General features: G+C 41.8%; 1 protein-coding gene across 1 annotated transcript; it reads left to right on the top strand.

Annotated features, from left to right (window-relative positions):
• The first annotated feature begins 2,644 nt into the window (after positions 1 to 2,644).
• FN3KRP (fructosamine 3 kinase related protein) lies at positions 2,645 to 13,793 on the top strand. The gene is made up of 6 exons (XM_030534564.1): positions 2,645 to 2,851; positions 6,914 to 7,065; positions 9,330 to 9,421; positions 9,914 to 9,996; positions 10,513 to 10,635; positions 11,819 to 13,793. Exons 1-6 carry the CDS (start codon positions 2,711 to 2,713, stop codon positions 12,155 to 12,157), a joined length of 930 nt encoding a protein of 309 aa, XP_030390424.1. The 5' UTR covers positions 2,645 to 2,710; the 3' UTR covers positions 12,158 to 13,793.
• Positions 13,794 to 22,407: the final 8,614 nt, after the last annotated feature.

The raw sequence follows: 22,407 nt of genomic DNA, 5'->3' as shown, positions 1-22,407 counted from the left end.
TCCTGCTGCCCCAGAGCCTTGTTGCAGAGGGCCCCAATCTGTGAAGAAACTATGGCATGCTCCCCCTGCATTGGGCCCCAAGAGCATAAACATTTCCAAATTAAAATTAAAAGAAAAATTACCAGGATAAAAACATTGCTAAGGATGAGATTACATACCAGTAACTTTGAGGTTAAAAAAACATTAATTACATTCTGGCTTTAATATAGGAAAGATGAAAATAATTAAATATGTCTAATTTAGCTAAGCTAGTCCAAAGCAAGGAGGTAAGTTTCTACAGACACTGTAGCAGAAGAGTTTTCACACTAAGTAGGGAAGGATTTTTTTTAGTGTGGTGAATCAGGAATAATGGGATTAAATTAAGAAAGGGAAAAATAGGCTGAATATCAACATGTCATCATGACAGTAAAATGTAGTCAAGTATGGAACACTTTCCCAAGGGAAGCAGTGGGAATACCATCACTTGAAATATTTAAGACTAAACAAAATACTAGAAAATAAATGGAAGGGTGCAATCCTGCACTGGCAGGGAGATGAATGGAAGATCTAAAGCAGTGGTTTTCAACCTTTTTGGGCTCATTACCCATTTGTAAATGTTTATGGCCTGTCACAACCCAGTTGTGTGTTGGAGTGGAGGGCCTGCCCCCGAGCGGATTGGGTGCTGCTTGGCACTAACCCCACAGTGGTGGCTCCTGCAGCTTCTTTGCTGTTGGGCTGCCTGGGCTTGTCTCTCCACTCCAGGCAATGCAGCCTCCAAGGTTGCAGTGCTGCTCAGATTTCCCCCTGCCCCACTGACTGGACCAAATTGGTGTGATTGGAGGTGTGACCTAGCTCATGGGGTTCCAGTGCCACTTACTCAAATTTGGCCTACCTGGATTCCTGTCATCATGACAGCGAAGCTAAACCTGAGTGGTGCTAGACCCCAGAGGTTGCAGTGCCTTGGAGAAGACAGGCAAGCCCAACCCTCTGGGACAGGAGCTGCCCATGACCCTTGGAGGCATTCTGGTGACTGTGATGGGGTGTACAAACCTCAGACCAGTCAACAACGGGATAAGCAATTATTTTTGGCTCAGCCAGTCCTGCATCACCATGCCTGAAGCAAATGCTCCATCTGGTGGAGGAATTAAAAGTCCAGGAAACAGCTCATTTGGTGGTAGACCTGCAGTGGGAAGGTTGAAGTCTCTAATAAAACTAGACTAAAGGGCCCTCCCTGAGGAAAGGGAGGACCTATTCCAGAAGCAGAGAGGGAAGTATTCCCCTCTCCCTTATATATGGACCCTGGACAGTGGCGTGGATAACTTTATTTTAATGGACTATTTATTTTCTTGGTTTCCCCAACAGAAGAAAGCCTTGGACTGAGCTGGGGGGAAGGCTGCCCTCTCTAGAAAGTGGCCTAGAGAGGGCAACCGTAAGCAGTCTTGGTTGGCAGGCCACTCTGGGTCAGAGCCTGTTGGAGTTGGAGGGCCTGCACTCCCCTAACCACCCCTTCTTCCTCCCCACTTCCCCCTTGCTGGTCATGGGGGCTGTGTCCCTGTCTGGCCATGCTTCCTGGCCAACTGCTGAGTGAGGATTGTTACACTGATCCAATTTGGGTCCTGGGTGGAGAAAACCTGATTTAAAGGATCTTTTCCACTTCTAAATTTGGCAATTCTTAGTTGCCATAGAAAATTCTTTGTGAAATAAATTAACAAAAACAATTTCAGTAGGAAAGGAATATTATCATTCTGCATAATTTCAGACAACATATTGATACAGCTGCTCTGGTTAATTCCTACTATTAGCAAAATATTCTTGTTGGAGAAATCTATTATATTATTCTGTAATAACCAGAAAGCACTGAATCCAAATATTTTTAAAAGCACAGTAGTTTGCTATTATCTTGTTTCACTGACACTAGACACATTTCCCTACAAACTGTTTTCCTGTACATGTGCTTTTCTTTGCACTTATATTAGGACTCTAAACACACCCTAGGGAAACAAGTTGAGAGAACCATTTTTACCTTCTGTTTGTGAAATAACACTCCAAAAGAGAAGCAACTGTTGGCAATATTAACTAGACTAGCTGGGTACCTGCTCAGTGTGGACCAAACAACCAGGGAAAGCTCCAGAATTATTTGGCCTAGTCACTGCATTGACAAGGGGGTGAGGGAAGGTGAAGGTGGAAAAAAGTGGCTCCCCTTTGGTCCTTATCTCCTGTCCTGCTGGGCCATGATTTCCCCCTCCTCCCCCCCCAAAAAAAAATTAAAAGAGGCACACGCAAAGCAGTGACTACTATTTAGTTCACATTTTGTTCTGGGGTTCAGCTTTCTCCCCCACGCAGTCTGCAAAGCAGCAACTCCTCCCCCACAGCACCTATCTGCCCTCCAACGCACTGACCCCAGCATCAGTCATTATCTGCCTACCCCAATGCAAAGCAGTTTCCCCTCCCCCACAGCCCTTCTCTGCCCCAAAGCAATGATTCCTCCCCTAATGCAAAGCCGTGGCCCCCCCGGCCCTGGCCGCTCCCCCAGAACAGGCAGCCTCGCGCCCTCCCGGGGACTCAGATCCAGCCAGGGACTGCCTAGGCCTCGCTCAGGCGGTTGTCACTGCGCATGCCCAGTGACAGCAAGGGCAGAGTCTCGAGGCTCCTGGCGGCCGGGCTGCGGCAGCTGCTCTGCTCGGCGCGCGGCCCACCCGCCTTGGCTCGTGCGCGCAGCCAGGGGAGCAGCATGGAGGCCGCGCTGAAGCGGGAGCTGGGGACCTCAGTGCTGCGGCCCACGGGCCACTCGGGCGGCGGCTGCATCAGCCAGGGCCAGAGCTACGATACCGACGCGGGCCGGGTCTATGTGAAGAGCAACTCCAAGGCGGAGGTGCGGGGGGCCCGCGTTAGCAGGGGGCCCGAGGCTCCTCTGGGGTGGGAAAGGGCTGGGTTAGCGGCAGGCCCGGGGCTCCCCTGGGGGCTGGGTTAGCGGCGTGCAATTGGGGAGAGTGGCAAGGGCTTTCACAGGGGGCTTGCATACTGAGCCGGGGTTGCACTGGGAGCTTGGGTGCTCCTGTCGTTCTTTTGGATAATGGGACTAATTGGAGCGCGGTTCGTGCTAAAAATGAGCTGGCTTCACCTTTTAGGATTGGATGGAGAGAGCATTGCTTAGGCTCGGGTGTAAGAGTGAGTAGTTGCAGAGCTGGCTGTACCACGCAGGAGGTTGCTTAGAGGCAGCAAAATGCCTAGTAATTCCTGTTTGAAGGACTATGCTGGGTGGATGTTTGCTAGCCTGCCTAAGCAGTATTATTCCAAGAGCTGGTGTGGGGCATGGTTAGGGTTACGCCACATGCTTGGAGATACAGACTCCATCTTCTGGGTGGGATGGAATTAAGTATCTATCTCAATTGATTGCTAGGGTGGGTGGCAGCATCTGGTGATCCTTGAGATGAGCAGCTGTATCTGTTTCAGACACCTAGCAATATCATAGACTGCAGAACAGTGGTATATTTAATGTCCTAAATGATAACATGGCAATGGTAATGCTCACTACAGATATTATTGTGCCCCATTAACTTACTACAAAGGTCTGAAATAGACTGCTTTATCCTTTCTAATGTATTGGGGATGTAATCATAGAATTATAGAACTGGAAGGGACCTCGAGAGGTCATCTAGTCCAGTCCCCTGCTCTCAAGGCAGGACTAAGTATTATCTAGACCATCCCTGACAGGTATTTGTCTAACCTGCTCTTAAAAATCTCCAGTGATGGAGATTCCACCACCTCGCTAGGCAATTTATTCCAGCGCTTAACTACTCTGACAGGAAGTTTTTCCTAATGTCCAACCTAAATCGCCCTTGCTGCAATTTAAGCCCGTTGCCTTTTCTCCTATCCTCAGCAGTTAAGAAGAACAATTTTTCTCCCTTCTCCTTGTAACAACCTTTTATATACTTGAAAACTGTTATCATGTCCCCTCTTGGTCTTCTCTTCTCCAGACTAAACAAACCCAGTTTTTTCAATCTTTCTTCATAGGTCATGTTTTCTAAACCTTTAATCTTTAATTTTTGTTGCTTTTCTCTGGACTTTCTCCAATTTGTCGGCATCTTTCCTGAAATATGGTGCCCAGAACTGGACACAATTCTCCAGTTGAGGCCTAATCAGCATGGAGTAGAGTGGAAGAATTACTTCTCGTCTCTTGTTTACAATAATCCTGGGTCCTGTACTATTCAGTATTTTTGGATAATGGAGCAAGAGTATGCTTATAACATTTGTGGATGACACTGAGATGGGAGGGGTTGCAGGCAGTTTTGAGGACAGGATTAGAATTCAAAACAACCATGACAAATTAGAGAACTGCTCCGAAATCAAGAAGATGAAATTCAGTACTTCACTTAGGAATTAAAAGTCTCATGCACAACTACAAAATAGGGAATAATTGGCTAGTACTGATTAAAAGGATCTGGGGGTTATAGTGGATCACAAATTGAATACGAGTCAACAATGATGCAGTTGCGAAAAAGTCTAATACCCTTCTAGGCTGTATTTAGAGGACTGTCATATGTAAGACAGCTGTACTTGGCATTGGTGAGGCCTAAACTGGAGTATTGTGTCCATTTATGGGCGCCACACTTTAGGAAAGCTGTGGACAATTTGGAGAGAGTCCAGGGGAGAACAAAAATTACAAAAGCTTTAGAAAACCTGATGTATGAGGAAAGGTTAAAAAAAACAACAACTTAATCTTGAGAAAAGACCAAGGGGGACCTGATAACAATCTTCAAATATGTTAATGGCTATTATTAAACAGATAGATGGTGATTGATTGTTCTCCATGTCTGTTGGTTGAAGGTTGGACAAGGGATGATCAGCTTAATCTGCAGCAAGGGAGATTTAGGTTAAATATTAGGAAAAACTTTCTACCTTCAAAGATAGTTAAGTTCTGGAATAGGCTTCCAAGGGAGGTTGTGAAAGCCAAGTCTTCGGAAGCTTTTAAGAACAGGCTAAACACCTATTGTGAATGGTTTGGTCCTGCCTCAGCACAAGAGGCTGGATTAGATGATTTCTCTAGGTCCCTTCCAGTCCTACATTTCTGTGTTTCTGTGATTCTTTAGGATGTAGGTCAGTCTGTAGCTTCCTGCACTCAGGAAGAAAGTTCCCTTATGGAGCAGGGTTTTCCATAATTGTGTTTGATGGGGTTTCTCGCATATTCTTTTTCAATATCTGGTATAAGCCATTGTGTGAGACAGGATAGTGCATTAGATGGAACATTGGGCTTATACAGAATGTTAGTTCTGTGTTTCTGTTGGAAGTGAGGAAAATTATAAAAGGAAGATATTCTAAGGGTACACCCTAGGTGGAAGGAGAACAATGAGCACATGGAAGAAAACACAATTTACCTGTAGTACAACAGCTTGGGGTAAAAAATTGAAAGAGAGTGCCATGTCTATTCCCAGTCTTTCTACCCTCTCCTGCTTGGCGGTATGAGCAGCAGGGTAACAATGTCACTCAAGTATGCTGAGGTCCCAGCTGGAAAGGTGATGAAAGGGCTTGTTGTCTAGTAGTAGACTTAGAGCACCTAATAGTGATGGCAACCTAGTGCTTTCATTTGGGCCTCAGTTAATACATACAACACTCTGGTAATAATTCTTTCAGCACATTTGGGAGTGCTTGAGAGAACTAGGAGCAGGATGGTGCTGAGTAGTAAAGGAGAGATGTTGTTTTAAACAAAAAAGTCAGAAGCCCTGGATTAGTTTGCTATTCAGTTGGCCACTGTTTTCTATGCTTTTGCATGTGTCTATAAATGCAGAGTGCTGATGAAAACAAACTTCACCTGACCATGTTGTATTGCTGTGCTGTGTATGCAGCAACGTGCTATATCAGCAGTTGTATTGCAAATGTTTGGTTTTAGTTACTTACTCTATCAAAATTTGCAACTGGCTTAAGCCTGGCATAATATTTCAGGCAGAGATACAATTTTATTTAACCAATGTAGGCATTTGTAAGTCATAAAATATCAAACTCCTTAATAGATAATCCAAGAATTCTTGCCTGCCTCCACTCTGGGGAGTTTGTGATCAATGCTCACTGCAGTATGTCCTGTGACTTTAATTCCTGTATCTGGCCCCAAACTGTTCTGTTGCTATTTTATTCATTAGGCAGTTAGATTTAATTAGTTTCATTAATGCTTATGGCATAGACTGCAGCTTCTCTAAGAGACCTTTTGTCCAACCCTTTCTCTCTGAGTAGTATTTACTTATGTGATTAGTCCAATTGAAGTCAGTGGAGAACAAGTACTACCCAACATGTGTGGCATTGTCAGAATCAGGACCTAAAGTTGTAACTTGACTAGATTCTCACTTGAAAGAACGTCACAGCTGCAGTTTAGCCACAAAGTCATTCTTTATATTTTTGCTGTGAACACAAACTTAAGGGATGGCAGCAGCTATTTTAATATTAGTCTACCTAAAAGTCTAGCTACAGTTGATTTTGTGCAAAACTACACAGAATACCAACACGTAACACTGTCCTTTTAATGTATCTATTGATGTTTGTATCCATTTTTCTACTCAGATGCTGCACATCATGTGAACACAGTATTTTTGTCAGCCGTATGCATGTGAACTCTGTTCCATGAATGGAGATGGAGCCTCCAGTGTGGGACCCAGGCTTTGATACAGTTGTTGAGTTATTTGCCTGACCCTATAAAATGCTAGAAGCCACACTACTTTTATAGGAGCAGGTTTATGGATAGGAACTTGTGTAATTCTGAAATTATTGTCAGGTCTATAGGTCAGACTTAGCAGTGTAGGTATGACAACTCTCGACTGCTGGTATCTTGTACCTGCTCTAGCAAAAAACAAGCTACTCTCTGTTTAAAATGTTTACTTGGGGAAAGACCTTCATTTAGCCATAAGAGAATTCAAAGGGAGTGACGCTTTTCCTTTGTATTTGACAGGCCAGAAGAATGTTTGAGGGAGAAATGGAAAGTTTATCAGCCATCCTGCAAACACAGACAGTAAAGGTGCCCAAACCTATCAAAGTTATAGATGTGCCAGGAGGCAGCACTCTGTTTGTGATGGAGCATTTGGAAATGAGGAGTCTTAATAGGTAAATTCTAATTGTGTCATTGCTTCTTGCTGTGACCAGAAATTTAGATTTGTTTTGGGGATGAAAATCATTTTGATATATTATTTTTTTCACTAGATCTGGGACAGGAGGGGAAGCTGCACTTTGTATACAGTGCCCCTTAGTATCTCATAATACTTGTATAGTGGGAATCAATCATAAACTGAAGAGAAGCTCCATTTATTGGGAAAAGAGAAGTAATAGTTATGGGGGATTCAGTCATTAGAAACATAGCTGGGTTTGCATTGACCAGGAGAAACATATGGTGACTTGCCCGCCTTGTGCAAAGGTTGCGGATCTCTCAAGACATCTAGGTCGGGTTGGCAAACTTTTTGGCCTGAGGGCCACATTGGGGTTTCGAAACTATATGAAGCATGTGGACAAGGGGGATCCAGTGGATATAGTGTACTTAAATTTTCAGAAAGCCTTTGACAAGGTCCCTCACCAAAGATGCTTAAGCAAAGAAAGCTGTCATGGGATAAGAGGAAAGGTCCTCTCATGGATAAGTTCATGGAGGATAGGTCCATCAGGGGCTATTAGCCAGGATGGGCAGTGATGATGTCCCTAGCCTGTTTGCCAGAACCTAGGAATGAGTGACAAGGGATGGATCATTTGATGATTATCTGTTCTGTTCATTCCCTCTCGGGCACTTGGCATTGGCCACTATCAGAAGACAGGATGCTGGGCTAGATGGACCTTTGGTCTAACCCAATATGGCTGTTCTTATGAAGATTTCAGAGTAAGAATTGTGGGAGTTAGGGAAAAGAACTACGAGATCATCTTGCCATGTGATTCTCACCTTTAGGAGATATGAAGCACTATTTATTGTTCCTTATATAGCACAGGAGGCGTGTACATTGCACTTCCAGATGGATAAAGTTTGTGTCCTGAATACTGATACCTTAAAATCTGAGGGTCTGATTGTCCTCTTTCCTGGAAGAAAACCCACTATGGAGGTTATTCTCAGTTGTTCCATCAGGGAGCTGAGTTGTGCCCTCCTCACCCCTCTGGGCTTCTGCAGCTGGCTTAGAGAACCCATCAAGTAGCAAGGCTGCAGAAATGTAATAGTGTTTGGTTGTGCTACAGGTCCTCCTTGATCTGTGCTGGGATCAGGAGATGGAGATGCATGTCTGCTCAGTTTGCTCACTCCTCCTCTTGCCCCCTCCTATCTTGGTGGATGCTCAGATTCATGGGGAGCCCGCTATGAGGTCCAGGGAGTCAAAGAGATCCTGCTGCAAAGGTGGCTGAACTCCCTTTCTGTGACAGTTGTGGAGAGATGAGCTTGAATATGACCCTTGATGTACTAATTTCAGAGGTATGATCAGGACCTGTGTTAGAACAGGAAGAACACGAAGAGATGACAGTGCACTGGATTCAGGGAGATGATGTGGCAGGTGAAGACTAAGAGAGTGAACTTAAGGTAAATTTGGAGGCTAGTATCTTGAGCATTACATGGTAGGCTTCTATCTTGTGGGAGGAGTTGCAAAATTTTCTAGAGAATATGAGCTTGAACTTGGAAAAAGTCTAAGAATGGAGGGTTAGAATGAGAAGGCAGAGAAGACGGATATGAGCTCAGAAATCAAGAAGAGGAAATTCATATGGAGTTTTAAGCAGAAGAATAACTTTCAATTCTGTTTGGAGATAGATACGAAGCCAGTGAAGGTGCCACAGGAGATTTGGTTTTGTTTCCTGGAGGGTGAGAGCAGTCTAGCTTTAGCATTCTGGTCTCTGATGTTGAGAGCAGAGGTCTCGGAGAGCTATAAAATTGCAATAGATGAGGCATGAAATGATGAAAAGAATAGACACTTTAGCAGAGGTAGAGCCCAGGAAAGAGTAAATCCAACTTATCCCCTGCCTCTAGAATGTAGCTGGAGGTACAAAAACTAATAGGCTATATAATGCATGATCTTCTCACAGGCTGATTATTAAATGTACAGGCCTCATGTAGAGCTAATACGTAGCAGAAATGTTGTATTGCAGTAATTACTTTGTATTAGGGTTTCTCTCACTTTCATTTCAATGTCACATTGTGAGAAATAGCCATTGTGTCCTAATAAATACAATTTTCAGAATCTTTTGGTCTTAAGCTTTTTTCCCCTCCTCAAAAGGATGTCTTTGCTTCCAGATAGAACATGTGGAAAAGTTCTCAGCAAATGTACATGAGTAATTCCCTGCATATCAAGATGTGAATTCACTGGTTACTATATGATTCAGTGATGCTAAAAGTACTTATTTTGGTTTCTTAGGCATTCAGGAAAGCTTGGAACACAGTTGGCTGATCTCCACCTTCACAACCAGAAACTTGGAGAGAAGTTGAAGAAAGAAGTGAACACTGTTGGTACAGTACATAGTTGTCTGTAAATGTAATAACATTAAGCTAGTTAACAGATAACCTGTAAAACAGGCAGTTGCTAAAATGACCTTGTTATTTCAGGAACATCTATTTGGCTCCAATAACACTGTCATGCAAATAAACTTGGAACATATTCCTTTTTGTATTTGAAACAAGATTCACAAATAGCAGAAAACTCTTTATCTCTTTTGTGGGTAAAATATTTCTGAGACTTGCTGTCCCCACTGTTTATTCCAGATCATTATCTACAAAAGCTTTGTTTCAGAGGGGATATATCACCAGATGATGTGATTAAGATTAAAACTTAACTTTAGGATAAGATTGAAAATGTTTAACTGAAGGCATTTTAATAAAGATACTGCAGTGCAAGCTGTCTGCTACCAACAAATACTGTATCTCCATCTGATTTAAAGCCTACCTACACTGCAAATACTTACAATCCTTGTAATCTATGTTTTTATTTTTTTGGTTTGCAAGGTAAAAGTGAGGGGCAAACAGACATCCAGTTCGTGGATCGATTTGGCTTTCATACAGTCACCTGTTGTGGCTATCTCCCACAAGTAGGTTCTGCTTAAGTCTTGGAATTTATTTAACCTACTAGCATTTCTGTTGTTTTACACTCTTAGGGATTTAAATGTAACACTTTAAGACTTTGCTACACATTTTTCTAATTGTGGAAGAGCAAATGTTTGGATTGTAAGAGATGAGTTTTTGCTTTGCTTTGGAAAACACAAAGGGCCAAGATTATTCTAGATGTAACTCCACTGATTTCAGTGAAGTTACACTAGGAATTAATATGTTCCAGATGTCTTGGGCTGTTGCTTTCCAAGCTAGGGTTTGGAGCTTTAGGGTTTGGGTACCTGTAATATCTCTGCTGTTGCTTTTATTCAGTGAATGAGATTTTAAAGAAGACTTGAACCTTTCCTGGCTAGAACAGACAACTGAAATAGTAACACCATGCATTACACAGACATCAAGACACAAATTGTTTTATTTCCTCAAAGGCTATATTTAAAAAATGCTACCCTGTCTTATGCTGTGTCTCCAGTACCTAACCTCTGATCCTGCTTTTCCAGGTGAATGACTGGCAGAATGACTGGGTGACTTTCTATGCCAGGCAGCGAATCCAGCCCCAGATGGATATGGTTGAAAAGAATTCAGGAGACAGAGAGGCCAGAGAACTTTGGGCACAGCTTCAGGTAGAAGAGCTCCCTGTGACTCTTAATTTATTGATAGCTATGTGTGGGTTAGTTGGTTTTTCTTTTAATAAAGAAATTAGCTCCAGCCTTCTCTTGGAATGTTTTAAGATTTTGTGAGAAAGAAAGGAACATATATTCCCAAAGACTATACAACACCCTTTATGTGGAGGTAGAATGGCTTCATGCAGTGTCCCCCAATGCTATAATCTAAAGGGTTAGGGTTTCATGTAAGGGTTGCATTCATATTTTTGAGTGGATGCACTTTTAGCTATTTTCTCACTATTTTGTGGAACATAAGAATGGTCATACTGGGTCAGATGAAAGGTCCATCTAGCCCAGTGTCCTGTCTTCCAACAAAAAGAACAGTTTCAGGGCTTGTCTGTAAGCAAGGACTGGCCTGTCTCCCAAGATCTGTGAGCGTGATGGATCGTCCTTCAGGATAGGTTGTAGATCCTTGATGATGTGCTGGAGAGGTTTTAGTTGGATACAGATTAACACGGCTGTTACTCTGAAACCTGTCTTCCAACAGTGGCCAATGCCAAGTGCCCCAGAGAGAATGAATAGAACAGGTAATCATCAAGTGATCCATCCCCTGTCACTCATTCCCAGCTTCTGGCAAACAGAGGCTAGGGACACCATCCTCTACTCATGGATAATAGGAGGTTTCTTACCCCTTCTTCCAGTGGAGCAGTATCTTTGAATTTGTTTGCAGCTGGCTAAATTTGGCCTACTGAGTGAATTTTTAACTTTGGACTTTATAACACTGAAACGCAGTTATGACACGTACTTAAGTTAGGAAGAAATGACAAAAATACAAGACGGAATCTTTAACTGAGACATTCCCCTGTATTGCAGGCTTGGGGATGGGATATACGATTGGATGACTATGGTGTTCAATCACTAGTATCTGTGATTCTGTCCCCCTCAGAAGTTTTTTATTTTAAATGTCAAAAGGCACCAGTCTGTTTTGATTGGCAGTTAACCAGCTAATTTTTAAGAATGTTGAATTCATATTTTGTAACCTTTGTGTGTGTGTGTGTGTATGTATGTATGTATGTATGTATGTATGTATGTATGCTTACCCTAGTGATTTCAACATCTGCTGCCTAAAGTAACTCATACCCCACCATTCTTCATCTTGAGGCATCTCACTGGTAACTCTTGCTTTCTTTTCCCTCCTCAGCTGAAGATACCTAGTTTGTTCTGTGACATGGAGATCGTTCCTGCTCTCCTTCATGGGGATCTGTGGGGAGGAAATGTAGCTGAGGATGACTCTGGCCCCATTATTTTTGACCCTGCCTCCTTCTATGGTCATTCAGAATATGAACTTGCGATAGCTGGGATGTTTGGTGGCTTCAGCAACTCTTTTTACTCTGCTTACCACAGTAAAATTCCCAAAGCTCCAGGGTTTGAGAAACGACTCAAACTGTACCAGCTTTTCCACTATATGAACCACTGGAACCATTTTGGATCAGGGTACAGAGGGTCTTCTCTAAACATCATGAGAAACCTGGTAAAATGACTTCACCCTCAAGCAGAGTATCTCTCCCCCACACTTAAGAAAACTCACACTTCTTGGTGAGGCAACCACAATAATATTAAAACAGATACTTGACCCTCTCCCTGTTAGCACAACTAAAGATCTAGAATCAGAGAGTCCTGCTGAATCCCAGCTGTGGCATTTTCCATCCCTTTAAGATATAGTCACTTGTTGCAGGAATAATTTGTTAGTTTGTATCCAAGGCGGTGCTAATTCCAGAGTTACGTGAAAGAACTTGCAGGGTCAGGGTATTATTGTACAATTCTGTTTTGGCAGATTGAATCAGAGAAGAAAACTCTTGAGTGTAAATAACTTGGAAGAGGTCCTATGACAGAGACCAACTGTGCCACATATTAAGTGTTTGCACTTGCACATTGATTCAAAAATCAGCATGAAAAGCTTGGTGAAATGGAAAGAAGGGCTTTCCTTACATACCAATGCAAGTAACTGAAGGAGTTGCTCATTGAGACTTTTTCTTCTGGTTACTTGTTCGGCCAAATTCTTTTCAGTCATGCATTTCTAGATATAGGTACCAAAGCAATAGCATGTTAACATGAAATCCAGAAAGGAATAAACAGTGCTCAGGGCTACCAATGAACAATTTTAATATGGTTCAAATGGGTGGAGTCCTCTGCCCATCCTATTACATAGTACTGTGTACAGACTTCTCAAATGTTTCATATTTTGTGTGACACCATGTGTTTGGGTTTTGTTGGCACATTCCCAGGCTGTCCTATGTCTGCTAATCAACCAGCTTCTAGCTAGAGCCTATTCAGAACTGATACCATCCTGCTTTTTGAATGGAGCTGTTTGATAGGGTTTCCTCTCCTGCTGGATGTCTTCAGGCAGGGCTGGCTGCATGTACACTTCCTCTGGGAAGGTACTGCTGACTGGCACAGACAACTGACCATCATTTTTGTGGTTGCCATCACCCACAAGTAAAGAGAGGGCAATTCAGTGCCATTAGATCAGTGAGTAGTTTCCACATAATTTGTCCAGAGTTCACACTGCAGGAGCTACGATGTGTCTTTTTGTGTTTCCAAGAGCCCCACAAACTGCACTACTTAGCTGTTGGCACATTCAAGACCAAGGGAAGTCAAACTTGGACTGTTGATGCACATAAGAGCATCTCACCACTTAATACCTGTGTCACTAAAATTTCTTCAAAGAATTAATGCAGGAAAACATTAGGTTGCAGGATAGTAGCTGTTCCATGTGTGCTTGCAGGACAGTAACACTAAAACAATAGCTCTGCTGTCTAGTTGTGGGCTTCTAGTGATGTTTCAACAAAAGGACACCAGGTAGGTGAGAGAGATGCATGATTCCTTACATGCATGGTAAGCATGTGGGAGTGATTTTTATTGAACTAAAATGTTTTTCACTGTATTTAAGTTGGTACTCTGATTTGCTGAATTTCTCTAACTGCTGGTTTTGCAGTGAGTACTGATATGAATTTTGGTGACCACCATTCAAATATTTCTCCTCCCCCTAATCCTAGTAGTAGTTTCACTGGCTGTTAATTGTTGGCTGGAAAAAACAACAACCCAAACCTTGCTTGGCAGCATAAGTTGTTACTCATCTCCTGCTGTTTAAATAAAATATTTAGTTTCTGATTGCTTATCGTTGTCTGTCTCTTGTCTGTATGAATAGCTTGCGGCTTACTTTCCTGACTCGGGAAGCTGCTCTAAACTCCTGGAGAATAGGAAGGTCCTATATTCTTCCCAATAAAAACCTAGTGTGATGGTTCTTGGGGCACCCAGGGCAGTGAGTTATTGTGTTACCTCCTTCCTTCAGCACTGACGTAGTCTTGCTTGTGCCAAGGTGGGTGTCAGCTTCCTAACACCACCAGTTCTGTCATTCAGGCCCTTTCCTGTGGGCCTTGCCTTGCAGGTTAGCAAGAACAACACCCCAATCTCTGAGTTTCTTTGAAGTGTTCCCCTGTGCTATACAGTCCCTGACACTGGTTACTCACAGAAATCACAGATGCTCTGCCCCCAAAGGTGCAGTGTACCCCAGCTTTACCTTGTACACTGTTCCTGTAGAGCACACTGCACTTGTAATGACACAAAAGGAGGTTTACTTAGGATAGAGATTCTACTAGAAACGAAGGAATGATGGAAACAAATTGTTACAAAACAAAAGAATAAAACGTGAATTTGGGTCTATATTTAATGTTAAACCTTTCCCATCTAATAAAGTAGGTTCTGCCCCCCTACTCCCAGTTGAGTCTGTTACAGAGCTGGCTGGCTTCATAGCAACCAGGATCCAATTTTTCACATGAACCTCCCTGCTTCTCAAGATGTCTCCTCAATAAAAGGATCAAGAGTGCCTTTCCACACCCTGTATTGTACTGAAAGAGGCTTTTGTCTTATTCATAGGCAGGCTGACTCTCTATCGGTTGTAATTTTCCTTTTTTTTAACCTCAAATAGTTTTGATTGTTTGCAGTTGTCTCTGAGGGTTTTCCATTTAAAATCTTGGGATGGAGCAAAGCTAGACAGCTGGTTCTGGCTACCCAGGGTAGGGTGACAACTCCTTCCTGCTTAAATGTGGCATCACAGAGACATTATTCCCTGGTGACTAACTTTTATTTCAAGTCCAGAAAGCATACTTTCAGTCTATTATTACTCAATTATTACCTGTACGTAGATTTCACAATGATTATGAATCTTGACACATTATGAGCTTTCTGTGGATATCTTAAACATTACTTTTTATGGATAAATATCCTGCAAGATGTGGTTGGTGTAGTGAATTTTGTCTGGTCTGAGGTGTTCTTTGCACAGAACAGGGGATCCTTTGCCAAGGATTCTGTGTCACACCCAGATCCTGCTTTTACTCAAGGAAAAACTCCTATTGACTTCAGTTGGAGCTGAAGTAAGCTCAAAGAGAGCATATTTGTGGAGTCTGTCACTGAATAAATTAATCTAGATACAGTGTAGTTGGGGGAGTGCCCATCCATGTTGCCAGACAGCACAAGTGACATTGACCTGTTTGTTTCTAAGGGGGTGATATGTTGTCACTCTATTACCCCAGCTGGCTTACAACATCCGCACAAACTTACTGGTTGCTTCCTGGGTAATGGTGGGGGGCAGTAATGATGGTTAGGCAGTGGCCAGTGTGGATGGAGCCCTCACCGTGCACTTCCAGACTCTCATGTTAAGGGTCATATTATTTCTGGGTGTTGTCTGGACTCCACTGCAACGCGTTTCTAACCTGAGCACTCTGTTTTGTTTACAAGTCTCTTCAGCAAATTGGGATGTGTTTTTTTTTTTTAATGAGTGTCTCAGCCTGGTGACCTTCTGGTTGCAGGCTAACTCTGATCCGAAAACAATGGCAGATTTTTGGATCAGTCACTTTCCAGAGTGATAAAACTCTCCAGAGCAAGTAGCCCTTCCACATGCAACAGAATTTTAGAAAAAATGATTATAGTGTATGTAGACACTGAACAAAGATTGCAAATAGAAATGGAGATTGAGCAAATAGAAGTAATCAGGTTGAAAGCGATAACATTTTCCAAGCATTTGGTTGATTTTTTTTAATCTACATTTTGCTATAATAAGGACCAAAGTATATTATACAAGAATATACATGACATGCAAAGTGGCATCAGGCTCTGCTGTACCACCAGTCCTTGGGTGCAGAGCTTCCTTCACCCTGTAAGTGACAGCAGAGTCCCAAAGGGTGGCTAGGGTCTCTTCTGGAGAGAGGCAGCTAGTGAGTTTTCTTAGGCATCGCTATGTCCTATAAGGTGAAAGTGTTCAGATATTTTCTTCCCCAATATGTACTTCTACATTACTGTTTTATAACTCTCCTCTCTCCTGCCCTCTTCTCCCCCTCCCCCCATGCTCCTAAGTTCTCTTGTTGCCTTCTATCTCCCTCCTACATGCCTGAGCAATGTCCTGCTCTCTCCATGCTTCCCTCAGCCTTTCTGCAGTCTGACAGTAGGTAACCTGGCTCATTTTGCCTTTACCCTCATGTTTCTATACCCTCACTTCTTCTGGGGCTGTTTCCAGTAGTACCCTTGCCCACTTTGCTCAGCAGCTGGAGACAAAATCAGTTGAGATGTATTGAAGTTGCTCGTTATACTAGTACACTTTAAAATAACGTATCTTTTCACATCCACTCTCCGTTTTTTGTTTGTTTTTTGGAAGTAAAAGTTGCTTCTCAGCAAGGTCATCGCCCACACACAATCAGCATTTCTAGACCAAGTCATTTTGGAAATTCACTGAGAAAAGTTTTTCATTTTTTAAAAAGTGAATTCTAAGTAAATTTTCAAACAAACACAAAATTCAAAATGAATTTTGGAATTAAACTCCCTAGAACAATTCCATCCTGAGGTGAGATGTGATCTGCACAATTGCAGAAAGATTAGCTTCTCTAGGAGGAAGTTACGGTGGAGGAATGAAGACTGGGCTTATAAAGGGGAACTGGTTTCAACCATCAATGTAAACCAGTTATTGAACCTTCATAGTAAGACCAAGAGCCTGAAAATCAAGTAAAACATTTCCTGTCTGGAAACAACTTTCAAAGGAGAATGTGTTAGGCAGGAATAAACTGAAAAAAAAAAAAAAAAAAAAAAAGAATGAGAGGTTTTATTATTTATTTATAGTGGGGTAACATGTAAGACCCCCCCAGTCAAGGACAGGACCCCAATTTGCTAGGTGCTGTACAAAGAGAGAAAACAAATGCCCCCAAGAGTTTATAGTGTAAGTATATGACGAGACAACAGCTGAGTACAGATAAACTGATCATGGAGCGCAAGAAATAAATGAGATGCTCATTAAAAAAGTTATCATGAATCTGTGGTTAATACATTTTCTGACTGCTTTTAAGTCCATTTACTACCCACTTCCCATGTGCATAATGATTAGTGTAGCAAAAAGTATGCACGCTTGCTGACAGCAGCTGTATACTATCTTCAGTTTAACATAGTTACTAAAAAAAAGAGCAAACACTTCCAGGACAGGCCAAGTCTGCCTAGCAGTCAATCATCTGGACCTCCTGGATTACATTCTCCTCAGGTTACAAGCTGCTATCCCTTTGTGTTAATAACTGGAAGAAGTGTGAAATGTGTTCTGCAGACCACGGCTGTGAGGGTGGAGTGTGTATATCTATCTATCTATATAAGGTATGTTAAAAATAGGCCTATGGTTTTGAATGTTAGGCTGAGGTGTCCCATTACTGATATGTCCACATTGTGGAGTCATGCAGGGACCCTGGCAAACAGATGTGTGAAAAGTTTGTGGGCAGGGGGATGGCTTTTAACTGTATATATTAATCAGAAATATAAGGCTAGAAGAGACCTCAAGAGGTGATCAAGTCCAGTCTCTGCATTGAAGTAGGATCAAGTAAACCTAGACCATTCCTGACAGGTGTTTTTTTTTCCAACCTGCTCTTAAAAACTTCCAATGATGGGCATTCCACAGCCTCCTTGGGAAGCCTATTCCAGAATTTAACTACCATTAGAGTTAGAAAGTTTTTTTTATAGTTGCTGTTAAGAACAGCATTGGCCTTTCTCTACTCCAATCAAAGTCAAAAGTAGAGAGAGGTCAGTATTGAATGTGTTTGAAAGTCTTGCCTATAATATCACTCCCTGAGCCCAGGAGTGCACCTCTCTTGGTCACTGACCTGTGGACTCATCTTTATCCCTGGTTTTCAGTTTGATCTTTTCAGTCACACAGACCTCACCTACCATCACAGTTGCAAAAACTGCCTGGGGAGGTAAATTTTGCAGCTTCATGCTGATTTTCTTCATGTCCTTCATCTCTACTATTCTGGTTTCAGAATGGATCCCACTCAGTGATCTCGTTGGCCGCTGGTTGTTCTCATAGAAATAAGCAAGACTGGTTAAATCCAAGCTTAACGAGCTAGTCTACCAGATGCTTTTCATGAGAGGGGAAGTAAAAAAAAACTTTTCTTCATGACATCAGACTGCCTGTATCCTGCAACCAGAATAACTTCTCTTTATTCTTTTCCAAAGCAAAAATATAGTCTCTTTACATTCAAGAGAGTTACCATGTTCTTGTGAAGTCCAGGAGTTTTACAGGATTAAAGGAGTGCTGATTTATTTGGCCCCTAAAAACTTAGATGAATAATTGTAAAGGCTCTCCAGCACGAGCATGAATTTTCTGAGAAATTGTTGCCCCATAGGCTCATACTGTTCTCAGTGGTGTGTTGATGGCTAGTCTGCTTTCTTATGGTTCTAGAGATCTTTGTTCTTCCCAGGAAGAAAAATGTACCCCTCTCAAATAGAAAGTAGAAGGGCCTCTGCATTCTTTCTGAGTGGCCTTGAGACTTGTGCAAAGATAAAATCTTTTTGCAAACACTTTTAGAGCTATCATTGCAATTAGAGCTGGCCAGAGGACAATTGTTCTGTTTTGTGACTACTTTCAAGGCTTTGACATTTGTTGTTATTTTGCATTGCAATTAAAATAAAACCTTTCAACAGTTTTTGCAAAACAGAATTGTTGAAATATCTGTTTTCAGATTAAAAAGGTCAGTTTTTTTTATTTGGGTCTCTCTGTGGAGTTGGAGCACCCTGGACTTCAGAAACTGTCCCATCAAAATTTATATTTCTCCATGAAACATTTCAGTTTTGATGAAATGATGTATTTTGAGGAAAATCTGTTTAGTTAGAAATATTCTGTTCAGCCCTAATTGTTACTAAATAGAGGTTATTAGAGGTCAAAACCAGATTTCTAAATATGATCTCACACCTGTTTTACTAAGATTACAGTATGTACCTAATCTTCTGCTCCTTGATAGGACAAAAATGTTTTCAAATCAAATTGGCAGGTTTTTTATTTACTTCAACTAGGCAAATGTTGCAAAGAAAATGGCTCTGCTAGGATGTGGATGAAAATAGTGAACATGAAAGACAGCTGGAAGAGTTGTTTTGGGCCTGTCATTTGAGCTCTGTTTTGGGAATACAGCAAAATAGCCAAACCACCAACACCGCAGTTAAAAAGGATTTGTGCAAACTCCAGCTAGTGGGAAGAGCATCAGTTCTTGAAACATATCAACTTGTAGCAGTATTATGTATATAGAAGTGGCTGAAAATAGAGAACAAAATATGCTTTCCTCCATGCCACACATTCATGCATAAAATCTATTCTCCCTTCCCCAGACACCAAAGCATCAGATGAAAATGTTGCTCATGCTGCTGAAATACATTACTTGGTAGTGTGACATTTAATTTCCTGCAATTCAAACAGTGGCCATTCCTCTCCAATCAGTGATTAATTTTATTTTATTGTTCTAGTTTATGCAGGTGACTATACATCCAACACAGTAGAGGTTTCAAGTTTTGATGGGCTAGAAAATATTACTTTTAAATGACAAGCATGGAGGGTTTGAGGTAAATCTGTTCATACTACAACTACCCCTGATCAGAGACCTGGCTACAATACAAGTTCACAGCAATAGGGCATATCAGACCTGAAATGTGTTTTGTAAGTGTGTCCTGAGTTTCCTCCCCCTCTTGCATCTACAGACTTGAATGGAATTACACCTGACTTTCACTGGTGAGAAATCAGAATCAGGCCCTATATCACTACCCATCACAGCCATGATAATACCTTCATTTGTTTCTTACAGTGGATTGTGTTCTGCCACCCTTACACAGAGTAGTGCCTTACTCTCCGGTGGGATTGCTGACAATTAAATTATTACTCAACCTTAGTAAGGGCAGCGGAATCTGGCTCTGAATTTGCTGCTTATTAGTGATACGTTAGTGTAGTGATTTTCCCAACCAGAGAGGAGAAATAAAATAGTGAAAATCGACAGTATATATCTAAATGCAAAGCAACACTTATGAGTTTCAAAAGCAGCCTTTAAGGAAAATATACTTTCATTCAGCAAACTTCAAATCATTATTAATATTCAGTGCAGCCATTTGCTTTCTAACATTAAGTGATAGCCACTAGAGGGTGTTACTACAGTTGCTGTTGACTGTTCTGTCTAGCGCTGGCCTATTCTGCTCTTGTTTATTCAGGTGCAACTCCACTCCTAGCAACTTCAGTGGGCTCAGAGTTTGCAGTTTGACCTTGTGAAGTGTTGTGCCACTATTTTATCTCATAATTGTAATTATATTTTAATAAATCATTATACATCTTAATAAAAGAAAAAAGTCACCCATGCATTTAGAGGTATAAGTGAACAATATGGAATTCAACTATAATGTACAGTGCAGAAAATACTTCCCACATCCACTCAGCAACCTTAAGAATATATTTCATGTATATCTTAGCTATACGTAAAAGAAAATAGCCTTGTTCTGTGACCTTGTAAGCCATATCAAAATCACCCTAACCTGCAAGGTTACTTTGTATTTGTTTTTCCAGCAACACTTAGGAGGCACTATATATCCCAGTATATGAGATTATGACATATGCATCTGAGAAAGATTGGAAAAATTAATTAAATTGAGCTGATTTAGCTCTTTGGAAAATATATTTTTGTATTTCTACTGAGCTCTTATTCCACTGGAACATCACTGCTGTTACAGGCACTTACTCCATGTTGTTAGAATGAATCCACTGGCAGAAATGGTCACCAGCACAAACCAATATTTCTGTCAATATGATAAGAAATGTAGTTCAGTGGAATCATCCCCAAGAGTGCTCATTCAACTATCAGCTTGAATGGTTGTAGCCAATACCGTCCCTGGGCTTTGCAGTCACTGAAACTGCTCCCTTTTCTGAGGGGGTCTTTTCCCCTTTGCCATGGCATGTCAGTTTTGGCTGTATGCATCTAGCCACCTGCCTCATTCCTCTCACCTGATTACCATACGCTTATGAGGCATAATACTTACACGAAAGCTTCAAAATGTTTGTTTGAGGGTGGGGGGAACTAAACTACTTAAGTAGAAAGCATTTTATCTGAGCTGAGCCAAAATACAAGAGATGAAGTGCTTTAAGTTCTAATCCAGTTCTTATACTGCCCTCATCACACTCAGCAGATATATATATACCACATGCCTATATAGCAAATTAAAACCTACAGCACTGGGGCCTCTCCAGATCTCAAACAAGCTAGTATGTTTTAGTCTGTCATTGTATGTGCATACTGTACAATGGGTCAGCAACACTTCAAAAGTGGTGTGCCGAGTCTTCATTTATTCACTCTAATTTAAGGTTTCACGTGCCAGTAATACATTTTAACGTTTTTAGAAGGTCTCTTTCTATAAATCTATAATATAAAACTAAACTATTGTCGTATGTAAAGTAAATAAGGTTTTAAAAATGTTTAAGAATCTTCATTTAAAATTAAATTAAAATGCAGAGCCTCCCCCCCCCCCCCGGACTAGTAGCCAGGACCCAGGCATTGTGAGTGTCACTGAAAATCAGTTTGCGTGCCGCTTTTGGCACACATGCCATAGGTTGCCTACCCCTGCTGTACAGTAATAACCCCTCTTACCTGGCCTTTGTTTATAAATGCCAAACAAAGTTAAAATGTAAATACGTGTTGGGAAGGATTGAGGGAGGGGCGGTTTACTGGCTTGCTTGAAGTAAAAGGGGTATGTATCACTGTTATGAATGTCATTCTTACGGTAGAAAGGCCTTTTTGAAGAGGAAGGTTCTGGAGTGTTTTCCTAAAGCTGGTCTGACTCTGGATTCACATAGTCTCTTCAGGGAGTTTGTTCCATAGCCAGATCCTTTTGAGTGAGACTGCCTTTCCCCAGCTCTCATGCACTTAGTCCTGGACTTTGTGAATTGCTGATGCTTTGCTATTTCAGTGTGTCTAATTTTAGGTACATGGACAAGGTGCACGCTGGTGCAGCCACTGAAATGTCCCCTCTACATCCCTGTTGAACTCCCAATATGTAGAAGAATATTGCCATGTTCCACTGTACTACAAACAACAATGAAGGGGTTAAAGGAATGGGTTGCAATATACCTTGAGACTTTTTCCCTTCTCCACATTGTCTGTCTCAGTTCTTTGTCCTGGAATAATTAACAGCTGGTATGCACAGCTCCTGGCTGCTCTGACTGAGGGATGCATGGCCCTTCTGGATCACTTCTCAGGGAATTGCTGGCAAGCCTTTTTCCTCCACTTGCTCATTACAAACAGGTTGCTTGGTGACTGATCATGAAGCATCATACTTTGCAGAGCAGCCTTTAGATTTCTGTCTCTCAGGTAAGCTGAATGATATGATGTAACATCACAGGTTTGTATCATAAACTGACTTTGAAGCTACTGAATAGAGCCAAGGCCCACCACCCTCACTACA

The sequence above is a fragment of the Gopherus evgoodei genome, chromosome 15, assembly GCF_007399415.2.
Source record: "Gopherus evgoodei ecotype Sinaloan lineage chromosome 15, rGopEvg1_v1.p, whole genome shotgun sequence".
NCBI lineage: Eukaryota > Metazoa > Chordata > Testudines > Testudinidae > Gopherus > Gopherus evgoodei.
Note: the sequence above shows the minus strand (reverse complement) of the source record. Positions and strands in the feature narration are given on the sequence as shown.